This window comes from Chroicocephalus ridibundus, chromosome 9 (genome assembly GCF_963924245.1).
Source record: "Chroicocephalus ridibundus chromosome 9, bChrRid1.1, whole genome shotgun sequence".
NCBI classification, from domain to species: Eukaryota; Metazoa; Chordata; class Aves; order Charadriiformes; family Laridae; genus Chroicocephalus; species Chroicocephalus ridibundus.
This window is the reverse complement of record NC_086292.1, coordinates 6,482,944-6,507,371: the sequence shown is the minus strand read 5'-3', so window position 1 is coordinate 6,507,371 and position 24,428 is coordinate 6,482,944. Positions and strand designations below refer to the sequence as shown.

Below are 24,428 nucleotides of genomic sequence, written 5' to 3'. Positions count from 1 at the left end.
CTGGCTCTATGTTTACAACTTTAAAACCACAACCCACGTCACTGCTACGTGCAGCGATGAGTTGGTTATACAAGGGCTGACAGGCACGGTTAGTTAGGAGGCAAGAGATCCCAGGTAGTCAGAGGTGCAGAAGGCAGCACATTCAGCACAAGGCTCACCACTAGCTGAGGAGCTGCTGCATGGATGCGACCATACAATCTCTTAAGAAATCCTACTCCCAAAACAGATACCCTTGAATCATTTTCAGCTGATGAACTAGTTAATCCCGGGCCATAGTTTTTTTTAAACCCACCCAAAAGATAACTCAGGGGCCAGACTATTGTCAGGACACTCAAATTCACTGTGGAGGAGTCTATACCTACCCCCCAGGACAGGGAGAACTGAAACGCTCTTGGGTTTTCACCATGTAGAAGGATTGTAAGAGGAGTTCACAAATTGCTATCTGCATAATAGCTGTGCTCACAGATCAAGCCTGAGGCTCTGCTGCAGCAATTAATAGGGGAATATCTAAAAGATGCCATCCCAGAAGGCTACACAAGCCAGAACACAAAGAAGTTTCCCAACCCTAATTTTCCTGTTCCTTTCCTTTTTTTTTTTTTTTGGCTTAGGTACAGCATCAAGCGCAAACTCAGTAAGTGTTAACATCGCTTCAGGAGCGAGAAAAGTTAACCATGTATCATGAAAGCAGAAGTGTTTTGGGAACCACTTTCAACCAGCGTCTCTGATCTGTGGTGACATCTAGAAGGGCTGAGCTCAGCAGGGCCTCTTAAGAACCTGTTTAAACTTTTCCAACAAAATCTAGGTTTAAATACCCAGTAAACACTCTCCAACCTTTTTTCCACTTGTTTTTTCACTCTTATTTCCATGACCTCTCCCGCACCCAATGCTATGCCCTAAGCTTGGCAGGCACAGCACAACAATCAGGAACAAACACATTCAGAGGCTGATATCAAAGCTTTTCCCCTACCCTTAGCAGGTCACTCCATGACATCTGTTGGATTTAAAAGAACAAAGCATACCATGACATTATGCTTTTGGCCACTGTCGTACATTACCAGAAAGAGAGATGGTCTCACGGCAAGTCAGCAAATATGACATTGCCTTCTTGCCTGTGGGGAAACAGGGAGTATGAGGGACTTGCTACTGCTGAGAAAGCTCCTCCACATGCAGCAAGCATCGTATTTTGGAGCTAAAAGGCAGGGCCCTGGTCTCCGGCATATCTGGGGCTGTCAATGCCTGCTACTTCCCCATGGATTCATTGTTCTGCCGGGGCAGGAGGGGTATCTACCACCACCGATTCTCATGGAGATTGCAGGTAGCCTCTAAGTAGGTCTGGCAGAAAACAGTTTCTGCCGCTGGTCGTTTCCTGCATTTTGCCACATTTCTTCAGGGATCGCTTGGCACTTTTTAAGCCGCTGAGCCTGCGCACAGAACAAGATTGTGCTTAACCTTGCTAGGCTTGCCACCCATCCGCGTCAGACCAGACACAGCAATACCCTGTGCAAGGAGGCTAATGAGGATTTCCAGCCTGTGCCATTCCGGTCTCTTGGTAGCCTGGCTTTCCACTTCACCCAGTCAGATGACCGAGTTTGCACTCTTCATTTAAGATGGGGGAAATACTAGGGATTTCCCAAGAGAAATGAAAAGTTGGAGCAAGCTCTCACCAAGGTGGTGATATCAAGGACCGCACACAGAACAATCAAGGGAGGGTACAACCATAGCATACCTCTTAAGCAGAGCTTTGGAATACCCAAACACTGAACAAATAAAGAGCTTCTGTAAGAGACAGGCTTTCCTCCAAGCAAGAATAAGGCCAATTCTTGAGCAAGGAATGAAGAGACGCAGCACTTGCAGAGCAGGCAGAACTGACCACTCAAGAACTGCTATCCTGTGATGCTCTTTGCGAACACACAGGTTAACCTTGATAAAGGCAGCCACATTTCCAGCATGTTGTCAAAAGAAGTTGTCCCTGTAGATCTGAAGAGATAAAGAGGATTTTCTCACGCAAGCTGTGCCTGCTTGTGAGCCAGTGCTGAGGGATCCTTTTGGAGGAACAATGCTTTCCCGACGCAGATGCAGCACTCATTCTGTGACTGTTCTAGGGAAAGCAGAGAGCTAAGGAGCACAATCTGTGAGGCACAATGGGTTACCTAAGCTATCTCATGGGTATTTTTAATGGATTAGTAGGTATTAGAGTGGGATATTGCAAATATCCCATGGAAATTTGGAAGTGAGAGAGAACAATCAACTGGCTGCAGAAACAGTGTAAAGGTTGTCCCAGAGGTATTGAAGGATTATAGAGGAAGCTAAATCAAGGTTGATTTTAAAAGATGTTGGTAGACAGCTACCCAAGCTGAATAAAAACAAGGTCTCAAATGTACAGGCTTAAAAACGGAACAAAGGGTAGACACCAACCCTTACAGCTTCTGTACTCTGGGTGGACTCATCTCAGCAGAGCACCTGTACACACACAGAGGGCTTTCAGCATCAAGTAAAATCACTGACTACTCAGAATAACATTTGTTCTTGGGAGAGGCCTAGGTCAATATTCAGGAGGCAAATTTTTAAAGCTGTTTCATCCTCAGCAATGAAGACAGTCTTCCAAAGCCTTCCATGTGCGTATCTCTCGCCTGGGTGATGCACACTTGGTAAGGTTACAACAAAGTGAGAGGAAAATAAGTTCACAGGTTTGTCAAACTGCATATTTTACCTCATTTACAGACATACACGACTGCATCACCTTACCAGACTTGATCATTAACAACCTGGCAACACCAGTAGGTCCCAAGCAGTCAACTCTTTTCAAGAGTAACATTACCAGGAACACCCGTTCCCAACTACCACCCATTCCTTGAAGCAGGCAACACCCGGCTCGGACAGCAGCCGGTTCACTTTGCAGGGCTGCCACAACCATCAGCTTCTGTCAGAGCAGGGTGGTTGCAGAAAGCAGATCCAGATCTGACCGTTGGGAGATGCAGGCAACGCACCTCCTGGCGCGCTGTGCTACTAGAGTAAGGACTGATCACCTGCCCTCCTCTTCCAGGGACATTCCTGCTCCAAGGCATCCACACAGACCAGCTCTCTGGTTTTGAAATCTGCAGGGCACGCACTTTGTGTTTTCTTTTACATCCCTCCCTGCAGGGGAGAGCACTTCTACGAAACATTGCATTTCCCTGTGCTTACACCAAGTTAACCCTGGGAAAGCAGATGCACTGCGCACCCCAGATCACTTCAGCTCTTACCCTGCACCAAGAGTAGTGGCAGGAGGGCAACAGGGCTTCCCGAGCAAGCACGCGTTGTAGACTGACAGCAGATCAACACAAGCCAGGCATTTTTTTTTCTTTTTTCCCCCAGCAGCAATTTGAAGCATCAGACCCACACTGATCAGCCACCCCCACATTTCTCCACCTGAGAAGTCTTCCCTCCTACCTCTGTCAGGATCCTGGCAGGCAAGTGCATGTCCCCTGTGGGCCCTGGCAGTGCAGCAGTGGGGCGCAGCTCTGGTCGCCTGGGAAGCTGTGGGCGTCTTGGGAGGAGTCCAGCCCTTTTGATTTCACTCAGGCCCTCAGAGCTTATGTTTGCTCCGTCTCCTCCCAGCCACCATTTCCCCAGCTCGGGCAGGCTCAGAAGCCTTTGGCACCCTGCTGTTCCTCATCGCCTAGCCCACTGCCTGTTACCCTGCTTTTTAAGGCACAAAGGCGGCAGATCTTCAGAAAGGGTAGCACACAGACATTAAGTATTTTGAACCCCACAGGTAAATGTGCAAAAGGGAGCAGGGTATTTAATCATGTCCCTACAGCTTTCTGCCAAAGCACACTCACCACAAGCCTCAGTGCAGGCAGCTGCCCCATCCTGCCTGCTCTCCGCTTCCCCAGGTTAGTCTCAGAGCAGACCCACTCCCAGGGCTCCCTCACAGCCTGGAAAACACTCTTTATAGCCCAAAACACTGGATTCCTGCACAAGCACCAGTGCTACAAGGTCCACAAATGCACATACATTTTTAAGCATGATTACAGCTGAACCCCTACTTCTGGGACCCCCACAGCGCCATGACACTCCTTGCAGGAGCCCAGGAGGCAGGAGTGCAGCAAACTACCCGGGAAAACTGCAGCATCCTCCTCCCACCCACAGCCAAACAGCTCCCAGTGCCAGGGGTGGTGCTATATGTGGGACATCCCATCTCACCCCATCCCATCCCATCTCATCCCAGCGCTCACAGGAGACTGACACAGGATCCAACCACCCAGCTCCCTCCCTCCCTCCACAGGAGCCTTCCACTCCCCTTAGGGGGGGCTACCAGGGTGTCAGGCAGGTGAGCCCATTTAGAAATTTTTCCTGTGTACCAGCTGGCAGCTGTGGAAATTTCTCCCATGTTGCCCATCAAGTTGTCTCACGTCACATCTCCCCACCCAGAGCACAAAGGTCCTGACCCACCTTTTCAGTGCTGGGCTTTTCTGGCACATTACCAATAAACGTCTGCTACATGGAGGAACCTCTCTCTTATATGCACTGGAAGGATCATCCCCCAGACAACTGCAGACCTGGCCTGTACTTGAGGATGTGACCTGTCTGGGAAAACACTCTCACACATTACCAAATCCTGAGCCATCTAATCCCCTTAGCTGAAAATGAGCCGAACAAAATTAATTTAAATGGGTTAACACAAGCTTCTCTGTTCATATCAAATCCATTACTCCGTCTTGGAAGTATTTGTAACAACAACAAAATATCTGGACTTGTCATTTTTATCAAAGTGACAACAAGAAGGTGTTTTCCTTTTTCTCCCCCTGTTTTCAATTTTTAATGAGATAGTCACACCTCCTCACCACTGTTTACAGACTCTTGTCTTTAAAGGATACCACAGAACCTAACTCCTGGATTGAATCCAGTTGGACATGCGTGGCATGCGGGGAAAAAAGAAAAAGAAACAAGATGTCCAGCTCAGGACATGGTAAACTTGCACAAGTATTGAAATCAGGGATGGGACATCCAGGAGCAGCAGGGGACAGTCCTGCTGTGGGCCCCTTGCCGTATTTCCATGAGATGATTTTTTTGGTGGTGCTGGACGTGGTCCTTCATCCCCCAACACAGCGCAAAATCAGTGGCTGAGGTCTCCAAGGGAGAGAAGGTCACTCCTTTCTTGTTACTTCTGTCAGGTCCTTTGCGGAGATACAGCCCTTTCCTGGTGCCCATCTTATCTTTCCCAACAGAGACTGTTACTAGGGCTTTTGTTAATGCTGACTTCAGATGCACCCCACCACCACCTCCCTGCACTGAACACCCAGAGCTTTCCTTACCCTACGAAGGGCTCGGAGGCAGAGCTTTGGGGTCACAAGGTGCCCAAGGCTTATGCTCGGTGACAGTCAGGACAATTTACAGTGCAAGTATTGAAAAAAAGGAGTGAGTCAGGCCTGAAAAATATCATGACATTCACATTAAAATCATGAGTCTGAGTTAGAAATCATGAGAAGCAAAGCAAACACAGAAACAAGCCTCCCCCTTTCCAAATGTTATATATGGGATTATATGTTTTCATCTCCCAGTTTTTGAGCCTCCTGGATGTGCCTTGTTCAGGTTGTTATGTTTTTTCTCCACAGTCTCAAGACAGAGAAAATCTTACAAAAATCAGCGATGACTGAGAATTGCAAGGGTTTTGTAGGGAGAAGAATTTAAGTTTGCAGGTTGGTCACTTTTGAAAGATTGACCCCTGCGCTGGTGTTTCCATCATTTCAGTAATGATCAGTTTGCAGAAGTGTCCTGTAAATTCAGCAGGACAAAAGTTACCAGGTTACCTTTTACCCCAGGATCCCTTATTAAGAGATAGAACTAACTGCCATTTGTTCACCAAAATAATTGCTTTCACTCAGGATGCATGGATGAGCGAATCTTGCAGAGCTTTTACATATATATTCATCTCCAGCAATTCATCAACATAATAATCACGCATTATTAACTTGAGTACTCATCAAATTTTTTTCTCTAGCTTCAAATACTAGCAAGGAGCTAGTGTGCAATAGGGAAGAAAAACATGTAGAGGAACTTGTGATGAATGTTCTATTTTTGCTATGAAAGAAGGATAAGAAGAAAAATTCAGCTCATAGCCTAACCTCTCAGCTCACTTCCAAAAATTTCTTACCAAGCTGAGACCCTTCCCCAGAGGCCAGAAGACTGGGCTTTCCCGCAAACCTTCTCCCCAGCTGGAGTTTCCCTCTTCAGGAGACAATGTCCCAGCAGTGAGCTCCCATCCATAACCTGGGTGGCCTCCTTTCCTGGTGTGACAGCCTCTGCTGTTACACCCGGAGCTTTGCCACCTGCAGTGGGGACCCCCCGTTTTTACACATTCCCTGCTGAACTTCCCAGGGCAGCCCCCAAACCTGGCCTTTCCCGTGGCACAAGCTTCCCCCAACCTGGAAAAGTGATCTGCTGCGGTCTCGCTAATGCAAAGCTCCTTAAAGAAAGTAGCCTGCAGGTGGATTGTCTTGCTGTGGCCAATGAGTAAGATAAGAGCAAGAAGAACACCAGGAAGCTGCCTGGTAGCTGAGGAGGTGTGTTTGGAAAGATCTCCTGATCAGAAAACCCGTCCTGGTTCTGCAACACAGCTGCCGCTAAGCCCTGTGGAAGAGGAAGGTCGGTGCTCTTTGCAGGGGTTGGTCTGTGTAGTAGATAAAAGCCTACCATGGCTTTTAGTGGCTGAAATGACCCTGTGTGCTCAGACAGTGGAGTCTCTCACTGGGAGAGGGATGTCCCTTCTTGCTGACAGCCCATGGTGAGACTTATTACAGAAGCACAAGAAGAGTGAAGGTTGGAACGTGCAATAGCCAGGACACCCTTCCTGCTTTTTCCACTATATGACATGATCATACACAGTGAATATATTATCTGCCACGTATAATTTTTTTAAATATTCAGCCAATGATCAAATTTTCAAAATTTCAGTTTTTCTGAAAAAGACGGTGGGAAACGCTTTCCTGCTCCATCCACCAGCAGGGGAACTATTTGTGAAAAAAATTAATACCCGTTGCATGTGAGAGCCTTCCCTACGGCTATATCCCTTCCATTTCTCTGCAGCAAGAAGTGGACCCACCTGCCTGCTCCCTTTGGGGATTTCACAGGCTACCGCAGTCGGAGGAAAGGTCATGGTTTGGTGACCAAGCAGCGGACCAGAGCGCTGAAGGTGCTCAAGTCCATTCCCATGAATAGAGAACAACAGTCAGAAGCAGAACTTCCCAGTGCTGTTCCTTGTGCTGCCACAGGTTTTCTGTGTCATCCCCAACAAGCAGCCCCCTCTTGGTGTTCCCTTGATGTCAAATGGACCTAGCGGTGGCCCATCATCCCACAGGTAGTGGGGAAGATTTGTTCGTCAATGTTTGTACAGCAAAGAAGCCTTGCTGCTATCTGTCACACAGCGCCCGTAATACTACCTGAAAACAAATTATATTCGTGCATAATCAAAATCACATCCAGCTCAGCCCTGATTCAAGAATCCTTTTTGGCTGGTGATGATGTCCAGAGCAGAGAGAGCACAGCTTGATTTCCAGAGCCCAGGCTGAGCTGGCAGAGCTGGCAGGTAGAAATATCTTGTTTTGACTGGTAAACTGAGCAAATTTGACATGGAAACCACTGAGGGAGAATAAATATGGAACAACAAGATGTAATTTTTACAGAGGCTCTTTTCCAACGAGAGCTGTACTAGGAGCCATCCTAGACTTGAAATAAGAGGTCCTGAGGTCTAGGCAGGGAAATTCAAGCCATGGTAGGTTTGGCTGAGGCTCACCCCTGTCACAAGCACAGACATCTCTAAGTGCACAATTACTTAATGGTACTATTCCTGTAGGACTGCAAAGAGCAGGAGAAGCAGGAAGGGGACAGGGGAAAGATCAGAGAAGAAAAAGAGATTTTAGCTCTGTCACAGAACCAAGGACAAGTGCCAAAACCAGAAGAATAGCCTATAGGAACTCATGATCAGTGTTCTCCAAACCAGCCTGAAATTCATAGCCTGCTCAAAGCAAACGGTGGTGCTTTTCTGACCGGGAGGAGCTGTGTTTCTTCCTATTTAACAGGAACAGGATCAATGACTGGATCTCCAGAACACCTGTTTATTTGACAGATCTGTTCATGCTACAGGGCTCCACTGTACAACATTTCTCTTTCACACGTATGTGATGTGAATTCCTTTAATGGGCTTCATGCCATCATTAAGCACATCATTGTCTTGTCCGTGTTTCTAGTCATGTTTTAACAAGTGCATGATATTTCACATGAAATATCAAGATATAAATAGACACTTAACAAACCCCACCAAGGGCTATCCGCAAGAATGGATCTGAGAGACTTCCGCACCAAATGCTGTCACTACTGCTAAAGAACCGCATTACATCAGTTCAGCCTGACACTTTAGTAGCCTCCGACTTCTTTTTTCTTTAAACCAGACATAGGTGAGAAAAGTGACATGCACACACAGTCTGTTTTTCATGTAGCAGTAAAACTACAGCATATCCCTCGCCTTTTATATTTCGTGCTATGTGGGTTAAAAACATTTCTCTGCCTAACTGGGATATCGGGAGTCTTAGGAAATGAACAATGCAGATATGTAAAGCTGCTCTGATGAACAGCTCTAGGGCTGTGAGAATGTATTTTGAGTAATCAGAAGGACTTGTACTAATGGGTTTTTGCACTCTTTTTACATTTTGCTTTCAGTGGCAGTCCCTCGAAGGCAAGTTTACCGTCAGGAATAGTCTCAGAAATGGTGAGCGTTATGTAGATGTTAATCACGGAGAAAGACGGGTCCAGGTGAGATGGAAAACATCCACCAGACTGTCTATAAACAGCAATCTGCTTTTAATCAGTTAATTAATTAAGAACTATTCAAATTATTCTACTAATCAATAACTTGAATGTATTGTATTCGGTCATAAAAAGTCTATGACTAAGAAAAGAGGCAAAATTCATGGAATAAATGCTTTGTTAAAATGATGATGACGTCTTTCTTTTAGAGAGACATCTCAGAGCCCCTCATTAGCCACGGTGGGCTACCATGGACCAGCTCCAGTTGTGCTGGAAGGCGGCTGTGTCAGGGTGGAACGGAGCGGCAGGGAAAGGCTCCACCAGCCAAGGGTGAAAAGGAAGGAGGAGGGCACTGGATGCAATTCTCCTACGTGGGATTTGGCACAGACACGAGAATCAACATCTCCTCCAGTTTCTGTGGAAGTATAGAGGCTTAATGAATGACAGCAAGCCTTCACCGGATACTAAATCCAGAAAACTGTGCCTGGTACCACCAAGCACAGCTCTAGGGCAGGCACACAGATTGCTCAGAAGCCCGAGTCCAGTTTGACTCTGGGCTGAGATTTGGGGGAATTCATCTTCATGCTGCCATCATCACACCACCCAAAACTCCCTCCTCTCCTCTCTGTCAGACCTTCCTGTCTCTGAGGGAGGATAATAAGGATCTTGTGGGGCCACGGATGAATGCACAAATATCCTCAACATGCAGCGAGAAGTTCGCAAGCGCCATCACACTGGAGGAAGGGTCTAGTCTGATACTCTAAAATATTATTGCACTCAAAAAAATGCAAGCGAAAACAAAATGGATGAAAGTTATGTGGAAGGATGCCCACTGCTGAATGGATGTTATGGAGCCAGTTCTTAATTAAACAGTCCCCAGGATCCTTGTTCATTCCTTTTCCTTGTTCGATAGAGGATGGATTTGCTCTGAGGATGACGCAGGATTATATACCAGCGGATAGTGCTGACAGTGGGGTCCCTGCCTGATCTGCTGAAGAAGCTGATAGCCATGCGGTGAGTGAGGGGGAGGCATCCAGGAAAGAAAAGAAGATGTTTGTGTAGCCGAGTCCTGTTCTCCATGACTGGAAGTACCACAAGGGGTTCCCACGTGCTCCTTCCCGTGCAAGTCACCTAAACCTCACAGGTTTTCGTGAACTCTGCCTGTCTCTCTCTTGGGGCACTGGGGCTGAGCACTCACAGCTGTGGCTGAAATCAATAGGAGCTGTGCTTTGAACACGCTGTGTGCTGACTACAATGCTGCTAAGTATTGTGGAAAATCAGGTGTTTTGGCTGGGCACCCCACAGCAGGGGTTACTTTTGACTCCTGGGAGGGGAGGTGTGAACACGTTCGTGCTGTACTGGTGTGCTTGACAACAGCTATAAAAACCAGCTAATTCTGTGTCATTAACAATTCTGAATACAGAGCAGTCAAGAAAGTGTGGGTCCAAGATGGTCTTTGCCTGCTCAGTCCCAGGCTTTTTATCAGACGTGCGTCTCACTCCGGTCTGCCTCAACCTGTCCTAATCACCTGCCTTGGCCACCTCAGCTAGTCCCCACTGCCACGCTCCCAGCCTGTCCCCCTCTCGAATGAAGGGAACAAGAAAGATCAGCCCCACGTGTAAATGTCACCTCTGGTGTGCTCCGTGCAGGTGTTCAGGAGGAAGCGACTGTTAGACCTTGCCTCCTGATGCACCTGCAGAAGGGAACCAAATACAGCTCCAGGGAGCAACCCCAATTCTGGCTTTTCTGAAGTCCTGAGTGTCTGACTTTACAGCCTCAAAGTCCTTTTCACAGCATGTATTTCCTATAAAAAGAGCAAAGTGAAAAAAATAGAAATTCCATCATGTGGCAATGTGTTAACATCCACATATGTCCCAAGAAGGACTGGATCCTTTCATTTCCTGCCACTTCAGTTAATGAAGTAAGACACAACAGCAGGAGGTTGTCATCTTCCTTCTGGATTAGCCCTAGAGAAGATGTGACCCATGGTCTGGAGCCAGAAGTCAAGTAAATGGGGGAGGAAGTGGGTGCTGCACATCTGCAACCAATTTTACTGACCAAGAACATCCTTTTCTTCACACTCTTTCACAGGAAGGAAAGTGGGATTGCTGGCAGGCGTGGTGGCATATCCACCTTCCCTTTGGCCCTGGGTGACACTGGGTTTTGCAGACTTCTCCAGACAGCTCCTGCCTCTCCTTCCTCAGTTTACTCTTTTCCTCCCCTCTGATCCATGTTCCCCCCTCTGCTTTCAAATCCAGAGCTGCTCCTCAGCCCTGCCTGGGTGTAGGGAAGGAAGGATGATATTTCCCGCTGTAATAAGGCTCTGTGAAGCGCAGCATTTCAGGTTAACCCAGTGTCCAGCTTTGGGCAATTTCTCCTGCGGTCAGTGAAGGAGATGGCCCTGGCGGGAGGAATGCTCTCCTGCTAAGTCTCAATTCCCTGCCCCACAGCATGCAAAACAGTTGGCTCAAGGCATCTCAAAGGTGTAGGGAAAATTGAATCTGGCTGCTCTGAGATTAAAACATTTTTGCCACAGACAGGGAGGAGAAGAGAGCAGGAGAGCTGGGGACTAAGCCCTAGAAATGTAGATTTGCAGCTCCTAGTGGCCCCAGGGCAGGTAGCCCAGGACCAGCGCCTGCCCCCCTGCAGGGCTGTCCCCTTCCCAGCCCCAAGCCCTGGCCCTGCCGCAGCAGCACCACCACCCTGGGATGCTGCACCGGCACCGGAGGTGGTGGGACCACAGCACTAGTGACAGCCAGGTCGCTGGTGGCCCTGGGCCCCCGCCTACCACACACGCACCCGGGCCAGCCCTGCTGGAGGTGCTGCCAGCTTCACCTCCCAACAATTTAGGAGAGGGAAAAAGCCCAGCACGTACCCGCCTCAGCTCATTCTCAGAAATATCTGAATCATTTTGCCTAAAATTTCCCCCTTCCCCTTCGAAAAGTCAAAGCAAGCTAGCTGCACGGAAAAAAACAGAACCACTGTGGCCGAACCTTATACGCAGTAGAAAACAGGGACATTTTCGGGAAGCCTTAACAACGTGCGATACCGCCAGCCTCGACTACGTAAGAAACCAAATTGCCGTTCCTTCCGGTTCAGGATCACCAAGACCAGCTGTTTCCCAGCCACACAGGGCTGGTGGGCCAGGGCTCGGGCCCCCCTCTGCCTCCTGCCGCATTCGTGCCAGCCAAGGCGGCCGCTCAGCCTGCCAGCCCCGCCAGTTTCGGAGCCCTGAACTACTGACGACGCTTCACTGCAACACTTTATGCATCAGCAATCATTTATTTTTACAATTCTGGGTTTCAAGTGATGCTGTTACGCAGGGGAGGGCTGAGGATTTAATCCCCAGGCCCACTGAATTTGGAGTGGCCTTTGAAGAAGAAACGCGGGGGAAAGAGCAGGACGTGGGGGCAGGCTGGGTCCCCAGGAGGGTGCAGGTGTGATGGAGCAGAGGGGGGCTGAGGGCAGGAGAGGCAGGGGAGAGAAAGGAGGGAGGCCAAGATATTGCGGCTAAGGAGGGGTTTGGGTGTCAAAGGAGAGGGGCGAGACTGGGCGAGGGTGACGAGAGCTGGGAAGCCAGCTCCATGCCGCAGGGCAGATGAGGAACAGGACACAGGCTTGTTTCAATCCAAGACCCCCAAAGAACCAATTCTCCCTAGGAAAATTTGAACTAAAAAATGGGGCAGGGAAAGCTGTTGGATCCACAGGCATGGAAACATAGGATTTACTATGTAATCCCGAGGGCTTCCTGGTCATTCCTTTTTCACCAGGCATTCTCAGACACTGTGCACACCACCCAGGAGAAACACTAGGAACCCCGCACTCCAGGTGGGGACAAGGAGCAGAGAATGCCCTCGCCTTGCTTTCGGCTAACAAGACCTGTAAATGATGCTGGGAAACCATAAAAGGTCCCCGTTCCATCCGCTCCTGGGAAGCGGAGCCGTCCACCTGAAACTCGCAAAGTTTTGGGTTGGAAATGTTGCACCAACAGAGAGCAGCTGAGTCACTGAGCTCAAGTGGGATCCTCCTGCCATTCCTTCATTGCCTTCTCTACCCTGGGGCAATACAGTCTTCCTTTGCTTTCTTTTTTTTTTTTTTCTTTCTTTTTTTTTTCTCCTATGGAACTAATGCTTCTGAAAGTAAGTGCCTAAGAGCACTTACACGAGCAGGGTGCTGCTCTGAAAGCTCCCGTGGCACTGCAATGCTTCCCAGAGCTCATCTGCAGCGTTCCCTGCTCATCCAGTCCTAAATTGTGAGCATCCTTCTTGCCTTACTGTGACCTGGCTAGCAACAAGCCCACCGAACAGTGCCCCCCATACTATCCATCCCCCAGGCCAGTGCCAGCTGGATGACACCCACCTGCGATTTGATCTCCCTGTGAGATACGCTGCCCTGCTCCCCCAGAGCTGAGTGGGCTCCCCAGCACACCCTGCCAAAAGACCTCGCTCTGCACCACTGCTGATCTTGCAGTACCAGGACAGACATCTCCCTCTTCAGCAGACCAAGAGCCCTGGCTGGATCTTCCTCCTACTCTGCAGATCCCTCCTCCAAGATCCCCACCACAATCCTGGCCAGACCCCTTAGACCCGCTTTGCAATGGCCTCCCGTCCTTTCAGTCCCAGGCCACCTCCTTGCTCAGCCCATGAAAACTTTGGGCTTTGTGGTCCCTACATGTCCCACCCTTCCACTGTCCCACATCTCTCCAACCTGGTGTGCTACTCTAGGGCTTGGGGGATTGTGTCTGAGAAGTAAGAAGGGATCGTCCAGGGCTCCCCAGGCCAGAAGGGTTATCACTTGTGCCCCAAGGACTGATGTTCCTGCTGGCCCTTCAACGCCAGCACCTCCATCCCACCTCACCTTGTGCCTGACCCCCTTGGACTGCCCCACTGTCCTGGGTTGGCTTTCTAGAGGAGTTGCTCCCAGATTTTTCCATCACCCCCACATGGGTCCAACTTTCCCCCTTTCTCCCGTGTGTCTCTCCATCCAGCCCAGCTCCCCAGATGAGCAAGACACACTCATTGCCACAGCACCACCCCTGAGAGCCGACCTGCTCATCCGCCTAATGGGTTTCCAAGGGGGTGGGGGAGAGGGGAGGAGAGCGAGTGGCTGACGCTTCTCAGCCACTCAGCTCGGCCTAGAGCTAACGAGGCATCTCAAAATTAAAAAGTGAACTGCAATCCCCAGCAGGCCTGTCCTCCTTTTGGCATTAGTCGGAGTTCTCTTTCTCTCTCTCCCTAAAAAAAAAAAAAAAAAGAGGACTGGGGAGCCGTGAGTTGCATTTGGAGCCGTTGAAGCACCACGTCCTGGGGACAGTGGGGGTGCTGGGACGAAGTGGGCAGCCTGGGGCTGCTGTGCCATGTAAGCACTGGCTCTCTTAGAAGGGCTGACATCTGCAAGATCTGCCTCGCCATAGCAAATGGTACACAGGAACAGGCTCTTCCAGACCCTCTGCACCCAAAGGTCCCCAGCTCCCTCCTGCTCTGCCGGCAGAAACCAAATGGTGGTGGGTGCGTGGAGGAGGAGTCCCAGGCTGTGGAGGTGGCACCCTGCCCGCAGGGCTGAGCCGGGTGGCGGGGGGGGACAGTGCAGGGGTGATTGCCACCAGGCACCGATGTGGGAGAAGGATGGCAAGAAGGAAATAACGCTCCTGTTGGAGGAAGAGATGGGGAAAGCGAGCAGGGAAAAAGCAGAGAAGGGAGGAAGGGAGGGCAGCCTGCTTTATCGCTTTTGTGGGCTGCATTTCTCACATGGCAATCTGCTTGGTAAAGACCTTTCTCTGCCTCCCCGTCTGGGGTGCCCATCACCGTCTGCTCTGATTTTCCTGCCCTCAATGCCCTCATCCTTGAGCGGCAGAGGGACAAGTGTTCTGGCTTGTAGAGGTGCTCTCTGGAGCAGCTCAGCCTGGCTCACAAGAAGCTGAGTGGTAGCTGCTTTGTTCCAGTCCTGTCCACTCCTCCTGCCTCTCCAGCCAGACCCCTTGGTCACTGCTGGGCCAGCCCCGAGACAGCCCCATGCTGTTCCTCCAGGGCAAACGGCTCTAAGAGGGACCTGTCACCCCTCCAAGACGCTGTCTCGGCTATTTGCGGCTCACCCTAACTGGTCTTCCCGGGGCAAGAGCACAAGTGGGCAAAGAGCGCTCGCCTCCCCCAGCAGAGATGGCTTATATCCATCTTGCCCAGCTGGAAGGCAGCTGAGGGGTGGCAGGATGGTCCAAGCGGAGCACGAGGTGGGATGCGGGGCAGTGTGCTGGAGAACAGCCCAGTCCTCAGGGTGCTGGGACTGGGGTTCAGTCCAGTCCCCCGCGTCCCTGAGAGATGGCAGGTCTGCGTGCACAGCGCTTCCAGGGCTTTGCCCAAAGTCTGCCTTTTCCAGCTGCACACAATTTATTAGGGGGAACTTTGCCGTCTCCACAACAGGGCTGTGGATGAATTGGAAGCCACAAAGGGTTAGACACATCCCACTGAATTTTTCCCAGGAATGGATTTGGCCCAAAATCTCAGAGAACTGGTGAGCTCTGGGGACAGTAACGGTTCAAGGAAACTTCCACCCCTTTGCCCTGGGTTTGTAATGCTAATGATCTCCAGCTTTCAGACCCACCTCTCAGCCCGCCCTTCCCTCATCTGTTAATGCTGCAGGGGAAATTTTGTCCAGATAAGGTTACCCTCAAGGGGAGGGTGCCAGACTTGCTGAGAGTTGGGGCATCCCTGCACGCTGAGCACCACTGGTGCCACCTGGGACGTCACACTCACGAGCAGAGAAAAGGACAAGAAAGGGTCAAAGGCAACAGTGAGACGAGTGCAGGAAAGAGGGTTACCACCATCTGTCTATTTCCCTGCTTGAGTGAAGGAAAATGCAGTTTGTACTTTGGGAATTCAGAGTAAAATCAAATGAAATGCAATGGTTGCCCAAACCCATCCATTTTACAGTCAGGAAGGACGCAGTGCCTGCCGAGCCCAGCCCGTGCTCCGCACAGACCTGGCAGGATCAGCAGCATCGCCTGCACCGAGCCCTGCGCCGCCTTGCCCAGGCTGAAGGAAAGGGGTGATCCGTGTCCTGGGGGGGCGGCTGGCTGCCCCAGGGACCTGGCATCAGAGTATACGGGCTGTGAAATGGACCTGGGCTGCTGGACCTCCAGCCCCACGGCTCCCCGCTGCACCCCTCTGCTCTGTGCCTCTGCGGAGCCAGATCGCCTACTGTTTTACTCGATCATAATCATCTCAGTGGCTTACAAGATGGTTTTCTTGCAGTTTTTATGTCGTATCTGCAGTTCTTCCCCTCATAAAATGTGACTGCACCAATTCCTGTGGTTGGGACTGGTCAGCTAATAGGGACACTTCACGTTTCCCAGATAGAGCCTTTAAATCAAATCCATGTTCAACGGAGAGAAAGGAGAGGGGGAACCTCTCTTTCCTTGCAGAGCGCTGCAAGCCTCCCCACAGCGTTCCCCACTGCACTGGACTGACCTGTGCACTACAGAGGGACGAGCATCTCCCCCACTCCACAGTCTTCCAAGAGGAAGCGTGGTGCTTCCACTCAGTGCTGCTGCCTGAAAGCCCCTGCTCCACGCCGGAGGAGAGGACGATGGTGAGGGCGGTGGGGACAGCAAGCGCGGGCAGGGAAGGCAATCTCTGCCAAAGATAAAGGGGCGGTGAGTAAATGGGGGCAGGTTTGGGTGGGGTGCAAGGAAACCAGAGGTTTCAGGGAGAGATGAGTTCATTCATGGGGTCATGGGAAACTGGAATACACTGAGGTGACTTCAAAACCTGAAGAAATCAGTGGGAATATTCACCCACCCCCACTTTCAAGGAACTCTGCGTCAGGCCCTTTGGGAGAAAACATGGTGATACCCTTGTATCACCGTGGACTTGGCCCTGACTTCTCTCTCCCTCGAGAGCAAAAGCATGAATGTGCTTCCCAGCAGTCATCTGGAGAAGGACAACTCGATGTGGTTCCTGTGCTCCTGCAGGCTGAAGATCCCCCAACTCCACACATCTCCTCGTGAGAAGGAAATAGCATTGCCCAGAAAAGACTGAAAACAGCCAAGCTTGGCAGGCTGAAGCCAGAAGTCCTCCAAAACCCTTCCTTGTGTGGTCAGCTGTGGTTCTCCATTGCCTGCTCCCCTCCAACAAAGGGCCTCAACTGTACCCTGGAGTACGATGGTACCCACGGATTACTTCATGTTTCATCTTCACCAGGACAACAAAGAGAAGGCTCTTCCCCTTCTCACAAGAGAGGAATTGCAGATCCTCACTTCTCCTACTGAGTAAGTGTCGAGGCCACCAGCTCCCCAGGGAATATTTTATCCCATTTTGCTGCTGAGGGGGCAGCTTGGCAGACCAGCCGACATGGACCGAACGGACAACCCAACCATCTGCAGGGAAAACAGCTAAAAAACCTGGCATTGGGCACAGAAATGGAGGAGGGTGACCTGTTATCTGCAATGGAGGAAAGTTTGAAGTAGAGGAAAAGCAGAGTGTCCCCGTCCCAGCAAAACATTCCCAGAAACATCCCACCATGGACAACCCCCCAGCTGTCTGCAGAAATTGGTTATGGCAGGAGGAGAGGAGCTGGTGGGAGGAGGGGGGAACCAGGAGGCGAGAAAGAAACATGAGGGAGAAGGCAAGGAGGAGATGGGGCTAGCAAACAGCATGGGGGGGAGAAATCAAGTGTGAGCATTTCGCGAGGTCAGTGTGTGTTGCAAGCAGCCGAGCCGGCAGCACAGACACGCGACAGCCCCCATGCTCTGCTCCCCGCGACCGGCCATCACCATACCTCCAAAGTCAGGCCTGAGGCGGACGTCATAGCCCTTCAGCAGTTTGTCCACAATCTCTTTCACCACAGAAATATTCCCAGTGGATGGGCTGAAAGACAAAAGAAGAGAGTCCTCGTCATCCCAGGTGCCACCATCCCTGCGGGAGGGGGTCCTGTCTGGGCAGCACTGCCAGAGCATCCCTTGTGCCCCATGGCACCAAGGCGCCCGTGTGTGCTACAGACACCCAGCCGTGGGCACAGCCTCCCCGTTTCCTTTCTCCTCTTTTCTGTCCCTGGTGCAGCTCTTGCCCCTGGCCTGCACACGAGCCCCGCAGGGATGCCAGGTGTCCTGGGCCATCCTTGGGGATGGCACAGGAGTCTCAGCAGGTATTTCGGTTCCTCTTCTGCGGCTCACCCCAACTCCTGGGTACTCCAAACTCCTTCCCCCCGTGCTCCCTCCTGGTGCTTGTCTGCATCCCAGTGGTCCCACTGGGCTGGTGTCCCCCTCAACGCGGGCGCCACTCACCACGCGCACCCTCTCCCTGGCCACCAACTGGCACACTTGGGGTGCCTCGCTGTGCCCTGCCCGTAGGTGGGTGAGCACACACGCGCGCGCACAGAGGTAGAAATGATCCTTTCTGTTCCAGCAAGGCGTGCACGGGGCGGCTGCAGCCTCCCCCTTCCCCTGCCACGCCGGGCACTTGGTCCCACTCCCGCACCGCACAGCACAGACTTGTCACACGCTGAGGTCCCCACTGCAGGGCTCCCCCCTCCAGCAGGTGCCCTGCACTGTCACACATCCCAGTGCAAGCCCTGCCTCTCAGTGACCCAGGTATTTCTTCATATTATTGAAGTAAAGGAAAAAAACCTGCTCCTTTTCTCCTATGGCCTCAACATACGGCTGATCTTTGGCACGTAAAAATTCATCTTCTGTCACACGGCATCACGGTGACTTCTTAGCAACGCAAATTAAGAGACAGAGATAGAGAAGGAGAGTCCATCTTTTGCTCTCTGCGCCAGGGCAGCGATCCTTTCCCCCCCAGCCCTCTGATTTGCAGGAAGGGGGGACAGCCGTCCTCGCTAACACTGATCCAGCTCCTCCAGCCATTTCAGCAAGAAGGAAGCTCCCTCTAATAACAGCCCGAGAGCTAAAGCAAAACTGAAGGTGGGAAACCAGAAAGCAGAGGATGCTAAAAATACTGAACCTATTCAGGGCTGCGGGGTATATAGGTTTTCTGCCTGAAAACCCAGCCTCTGTGCCACCCTCGTCCCCTGCTTTGCATGAGAATGGAGACCCTGCCGGTGACAACTGCTGCTCTTTGCAGTCACCCACCACAACAGCATGTCTCCCTGTCAACACCGCCTCCCACATCCATCCAAGTCAGGCTGGAAAGCTGCAGCATAGCACTGCCTCTGCCAGCCAGCCCCGTGCCTCGCCGGACACTGGGGTTTGCGCTGACACGTCCGTGTGTCTGCACATACACAGACAGACAGACACACAGACACACATGCTCTCCTGACTGTACGGAGGATGTACGGACTTTCCTGCCTGTGCACACGGACACGCAGACACACGAAAGCGCTGGAGCTCAAGGGTACAGCTGTGAAATGTGCACAAACGTGGGTGTGCATGTGTGCGACCGCATCCGAGTCTGCGTGGGGGTGACTGTGGGTGCAGACCTTGCCCCATCAGGTTATGACGAGACCCTGGGCTGTGGACACATTTGATGCAGGAGCACAGAAACAGGCATTTGTGGGTGCCTGAGACTGGGTTCCCAGGTGCCCAGACCCTCTGTATCGGTGTGGGTGGAGGCATGTGGGACCACTGGGGAGTCTGGGCATGCGTTAAGGCTCTGGATGCACAGTCTGTGTATGTGCAGAGATTTCTCAACCGAAGAGGGATGTGCAAATAGGAGACAGAACACTTCCCAGGCCCAGCTTTGGTGCATGGACAAACCGCTCAGCGCTTGTACTGGGCGGGGGGAGTGTCTGAGCTGCATTCCTGAGCATGCAGCTTACAGGGGTACAGCTCTTCGTTGCATTGCTTTATTCACTGTAAAAAGGCCAGAGAGGTGTGCACAGGTGGACATTTTCAGAACACCATGTCTAGGCTTGCAAGGTCCGCCTGAACCTGTGGATTTCTATGCAGGTATGTGAGGTTTTGCAATGGTCTTGTCTATTTATGCTCACTGTGGATTAACAGTGTGCACCAACATTTGGTCATCTCTAGACAGTCATTCCTAGGTACACAGATTTCCATATTTATAGGTTTCCATGTTCATAATATAGACACTATGCATTCCTCAAGGAATTTAGACACTTCTGTTTAGCTTCATGCAGGACAAACTCAGGAAGCAGTGTTACCTTCTTAATTTAGGCAAGGGAATTGAGGCAGAGACAGCAACCAATGTGCCAGGGGCCCTGCAGAAAGGGGCACAGTGGGAAGCGGGATTTAGGGGCTCTTTCCTCCTCCTCAGCTACAAGGTGGCCCAGTGAGGGCATAAACTGGCATCCTGATTAAGGCCAAGCTCTCTCTGGGCTCCTTTTGATCCAAAAAGCCACATCCCTCCCGCTTGAACAGGCAAGTTGTGCATTCGCCCAGCTGTGGCCGAGCAGCTGCGTGTAAGTGCTATTCCTGGCAAATGTGGGTCTGCATCCGCTTAGGGAGCACGTACAGCCAGCCTGTGAACTGAATTTTTGAATACCGTGTCCCTGACCCTCCGTGCTTTGCATATACGCTACACTTGCAGCCAAACAGCTACATACATGCGCACCGTGCTGCTGGCTGGGGTGTGTGGGAGTAGCTGAAGGCATGGGCACATGGGAGAGTGTTTTGTCTCCAAGGTGCGCACAGATACACATGCAGACTATGGGAAAATATCAGTCCAGATACAAACACACATGCAAGGACACGTCTGCGCAAAGGCTTTTGATACGGGCATTGCTCTTTACATGTTTGCTTGGACACTAAGCGTGCCCGCGTCTGTGTCCACGCACAGTGGAAGCGTGCATGAATGGTGTGGGTGAGGTGGGCACGAGTCTGCGCGTGTGCATGTTTATAACTGTGGGAACATCAATCTTTGTATATACGGCTCCGCAAGGCTGTGGCGGGGACCTGCATGTGTGCGTCGGGGACGCGCTGCTCAGCGTGCACGGCGGAGCAAGGGAATGCCACAGCTCCCAGCTCCCTCCCCAGCAGACTTCAGCACAGAGGTACAAACCCACCTGTGTGAGGAGGGAGGGCGAGGAGGAGCAGGCAGCGCTACTCCCGTGTGTGAAGGCAGCGGATAAACGCCCGCCATGGGAGCAAACAGGTGTGCTCTGTGCACCTTGTCCAGGCTGGACGGATGCCTGGATTGCTTGGATCACTCAAGGCGTCTACCAGGAACAGCTGCAGCTCGCGTATGCGGGGTATCAGTGCAAACATTGACATGGCTACGCGCAGAGCAGGTAAAGCGTGCTGCGCTCTGTAGGTGTGTTGCGATACACGTGTGTGCACCCGAACGGGCACGGATGGATGCGCACATGCAGGGATGCATCTGAGTGGATCACAGAGGATTATGTTGCATGCCATAAATCTGCGTGGAGGCACAGGCGTAGGCATCGCCTCCCGTACACGGCAGAGCCAGGGCTTTGGTAGGGGCACAGGGCGCTCGGGTGCGAGTGTGGCTGCGTGTGTGCCGTGTGCGTGTGCAGGCACAGGCATGGCCAAGGCAGCCCTGTGCCGGCTGCGTATGCAGACAGCTCGGTGCCGTGCACTCCATCGGCTCCTGCCGTCACCATGTTCCCCAGCAAAACGCTTCATTTTGCCATTTTTCCTCCAGATCGTGTACCAGGGAGGTGGGGGGGTGGGGGTGGTTGTGGGAGGGGGGGCGACGACACACACACACGACGCGCTGCAAGTGGGCTGCGAGGTGGGCTCCGTCTGCAGCCTGCTCCATATCTCATGTATGAGCATCCCTCCTCCCCCTAAAATGACACGGGCTGGGAAATAACAACAGCAGGCAGCAGGGGAAGCAATTTGGGGAAAGAACCCCCACCCCTTTCCCACATACAGATCGATGGAGAAAACCCCAAACAAAACAAACAAATCCTGTATCAACCCCCCTGTCCCCGCAGCCTGGGATCGCAATCCTTACCTTTGCGCACAGCAGGCGAGACAAAGAGCTGCTAAAGCAGAGACAATTCCACTCAATCTGTCTGCCTGAAATGTCCACATTTCCACAAAGACGAAGGAGGAAAAAAAAATCTTTGGAGGGGAGGGGAAAGAAGGATGGATCTTCTGAAATCCCCCTCCAAAAAAAGGGGGGGAGGGAAAAAAGAAACCAGCCCCCCCCAGTTAATGATTTCCTAGAGAAGAAGAATGATGACAAAAACTAAAAAATGTGGGGGAAAAATATCCCCCCCCCTCCTTCAGTGCCAGTCAAAGAATTCGTTTCTTCTTCCTTTCAGCATCCTCTCAACAAGAGACATCCTCTGGCAATGGAGAAAATCCCAAGAGAAAGAAAAATAAAATGCCCCAAAATGGGCTCAGCACAATGTGAAATCGAATCTCACAGGTACGCGGAAGATGGAGAAGAAGAAAAAAAATTAAAAAAAAAAAAGAAAAAGAAAAGGAAAAAAAAAAGAACTCAGTGTCCCCTGAGCACTCCACTTGGATTATTTTTCCTCCTGCTCTTTTGCCATCCGGTTCTGCAGATGTTGCATGGCTCCTGCTACCCACCTTCAGAGAAGAGGAGGAGGAGAAAGAGAGCGAGCGTGTGTGTGAGTGTGTGTGTGAGTGTGTGTGTGTGTGTGTCTGAGGGGGGGGGAGGTGTGAGTTATCTAGCAATATGATTTTATTCTGGATTTTACCTACTTGCTGTCCTCTCCCTCGTTATTTTCCGAGAGGGAAGGGGAAGCAACCCAACCCCACTCTGCTGTTTTGGGGTTTTTTTTATTTATTTTAGGGAAATCTCAGGCTCATCACTTGGAAGGTTTGGGGCTTTTCTGAAAGGGTTAAAAAAAAAAAAAAGGAAAACCAAATACAGCCCAGTAAATAAATAAATACATATATGCATGTGTAGAAAATAAATAAATCCCTGTCTGCGGAAGGCGCTGCTCTCCGAGGGAGGACTGGATGTCTCCCTAGTGCTGTTGCCGCAGCTCCTGTGGAGTTTTGCTGCTCATTGCAAAGTCACAAGAGGAGGGGAGGAGAGAGGGAGTTTGTGGATGGGGAGGGGGACTCTCCGGGCAAATTGGGATCCTGACGTCATGGCTGACAACATTAACCCCTGCTGGCTTGCAGTGGGGATTTTTTTTTTTCTTTTTTTTTTTTTTTTTTCTTTTTTTCCCAGGGAGGTGGGAGCAGGGGAGGGGATGGGAAAGGTGATGGCATTTTGGCAAGCGGGGGGGTTGCGCCTGGGCAAGAGTGGCTCAGCTGCAAGCGGTGATGGGTGCTGTGGTTGTCTGAAATAGTCTGATCAGCAAAGGCTGAGCTTCTTCCTTCAGCCACAGAGATAAAAAAGAAGGTGATGTGCTGAGACTCTCTCTATGCCACGGGGCAGGGTGGCCTGGTGGCCTTCTCCTGGGGGAGATCTGAAGCCTCTGGTGGGGCTGGAGACTTCCGCAGGCTAGGGAAGCCCAGCTCAGCAGGGATGCTCAGCTTTCCCTGGAGGGTGCTGTATTATGGGTACGATACAGTTTGTAGGGAAAAGGGAGCCTGAACTTCCAGAAATGCTGCTGAGGATCATCTGGTGCTGTGGCTTTGCCTGCTGAAATGGTAACAGCCATTGAAATATTCACAGTCACAATCTCCTGTGCAGCAGACTCTGAGTTTTATCCTAGAAAAATAATATAATTAAGGAGTTTTACACCTCTACATCAGGCATGCAGTAAGGTATTTCCGTGGAGGATTTTTTCCTAGGAAAAAGAAAAGACCCGGAAGCACTTTGAATGCAGAGCAGAAGCCGTGGCCCGAGGAGGAAAGGTCTGATCTCTCACACCAGGACCGTCCTGGACGCTGTCTTCTCTGTACCTCCCTGGCAGCCCCGAGCAGACCCTCCCAGCAGGTAAGTCTCCTCTCCTCTGGTGCTGGCTGACACCTATGTGTGGATGGTCTCCAAAGCTGTCTGGGCCAAGAGGGCAGAGCAGGGGTGTCACTGCAGCTGGGCAGGATGAGGACCAAAATGCCTCTGAAGGGGCACAGGGCAATGCACAGCGGCTGCCAGGCAGTACCCTCATCCTGCCTTTCTCTGCGGGGAGATCTGCCCCAGCTGGGTAAATCCTTGGCTCTGGGGTTCAAAATGCTCACTTCCCTCATGCTTGGCATGGCTCTTCGTGGTTTCCTCATCAGAGACACGCCACAGATCAGGTATTCTGCATCCCCTTCTCCCACAACGGGGGCTAGAGGATGACCGTTTTGAAGAGCTTCCCCATTACAAGCCAGACTGAGCTATCGTGATGCAGAGACATCAAAACAAGGAAAAGCTGGGTTGTGTGATGCACTGTCCTGGTGTTGCAGCTTGGGCCATCTCCCCCATGGCTCCTGTCACAGCAGGGAGGTCCTGGGGGCAGCCAGTATGTGAGGCTTGTGGGGAAGAGGAGCACTGCAGGAAGGTTTTGCATCTACAACAAGGCTGTGCTAGAAAGGGAGAGGGGAAAAAGTCTTCTCTGCTGCTGAGGGTGGTGGAAAATGATCTCTGCTTGGTTTAGAGCCTGGACCACCCCTGCTCCTCCAGACTTCTGTGAGTTAAGCTCAGAGCAGTGATCTGCCACTGTGTTTTCTCGCAGGCCGAAGCATCTAAGTGGCACTTGTCACGTACCAGTGAATGTGTGTGGAGTCAGGGTCTGGGATGCAGCACGCTACCCACGGGCTTTCACCACAGACCTCTCGCTGTGGCCTCCCAGTTAGA

At 51.3% G+C, this 24,428-nt stretch overlaps 1 protein-coding gene across 2 annotated transcripts in view; it reads right to left on the bottom strand.

Annotated features, from left to right (window-relative positions):
- The window catches only part of LOC134521085 (gamma-aminobutyric acid receptor subunit beta-4), a 75,463-nt gene extending 53,472 nt beyond the window's left edge, over nucleotides 1–21,991 (bottom strand). For both annotated transcript variants that reach the window (XM_063347181.1, XM_063347182.1), the window contains exons 1-2: nucleotides 21,675–21,991; nucleotides 17,557–17,645 (exon numbers count right to left, since the gene is read on the bottom strand). In XM_063347181.1, coding sequence (XP_063203251.1) covers nucleotides 17,557–17,645; nucleotides 21,675–21,754 — 169 coding nt within the window. In that variant the 5' untranslated portion in view covers nucleotides 21,755–21,991. The remainder of the gene's footprint in view (nucleotides 1–17,556; nucleotides 17,646–21,674) is intronic.
- Between the last annotated feature and the right edge of the window lie 2,437 nt (nucleotides 21,992–24,428).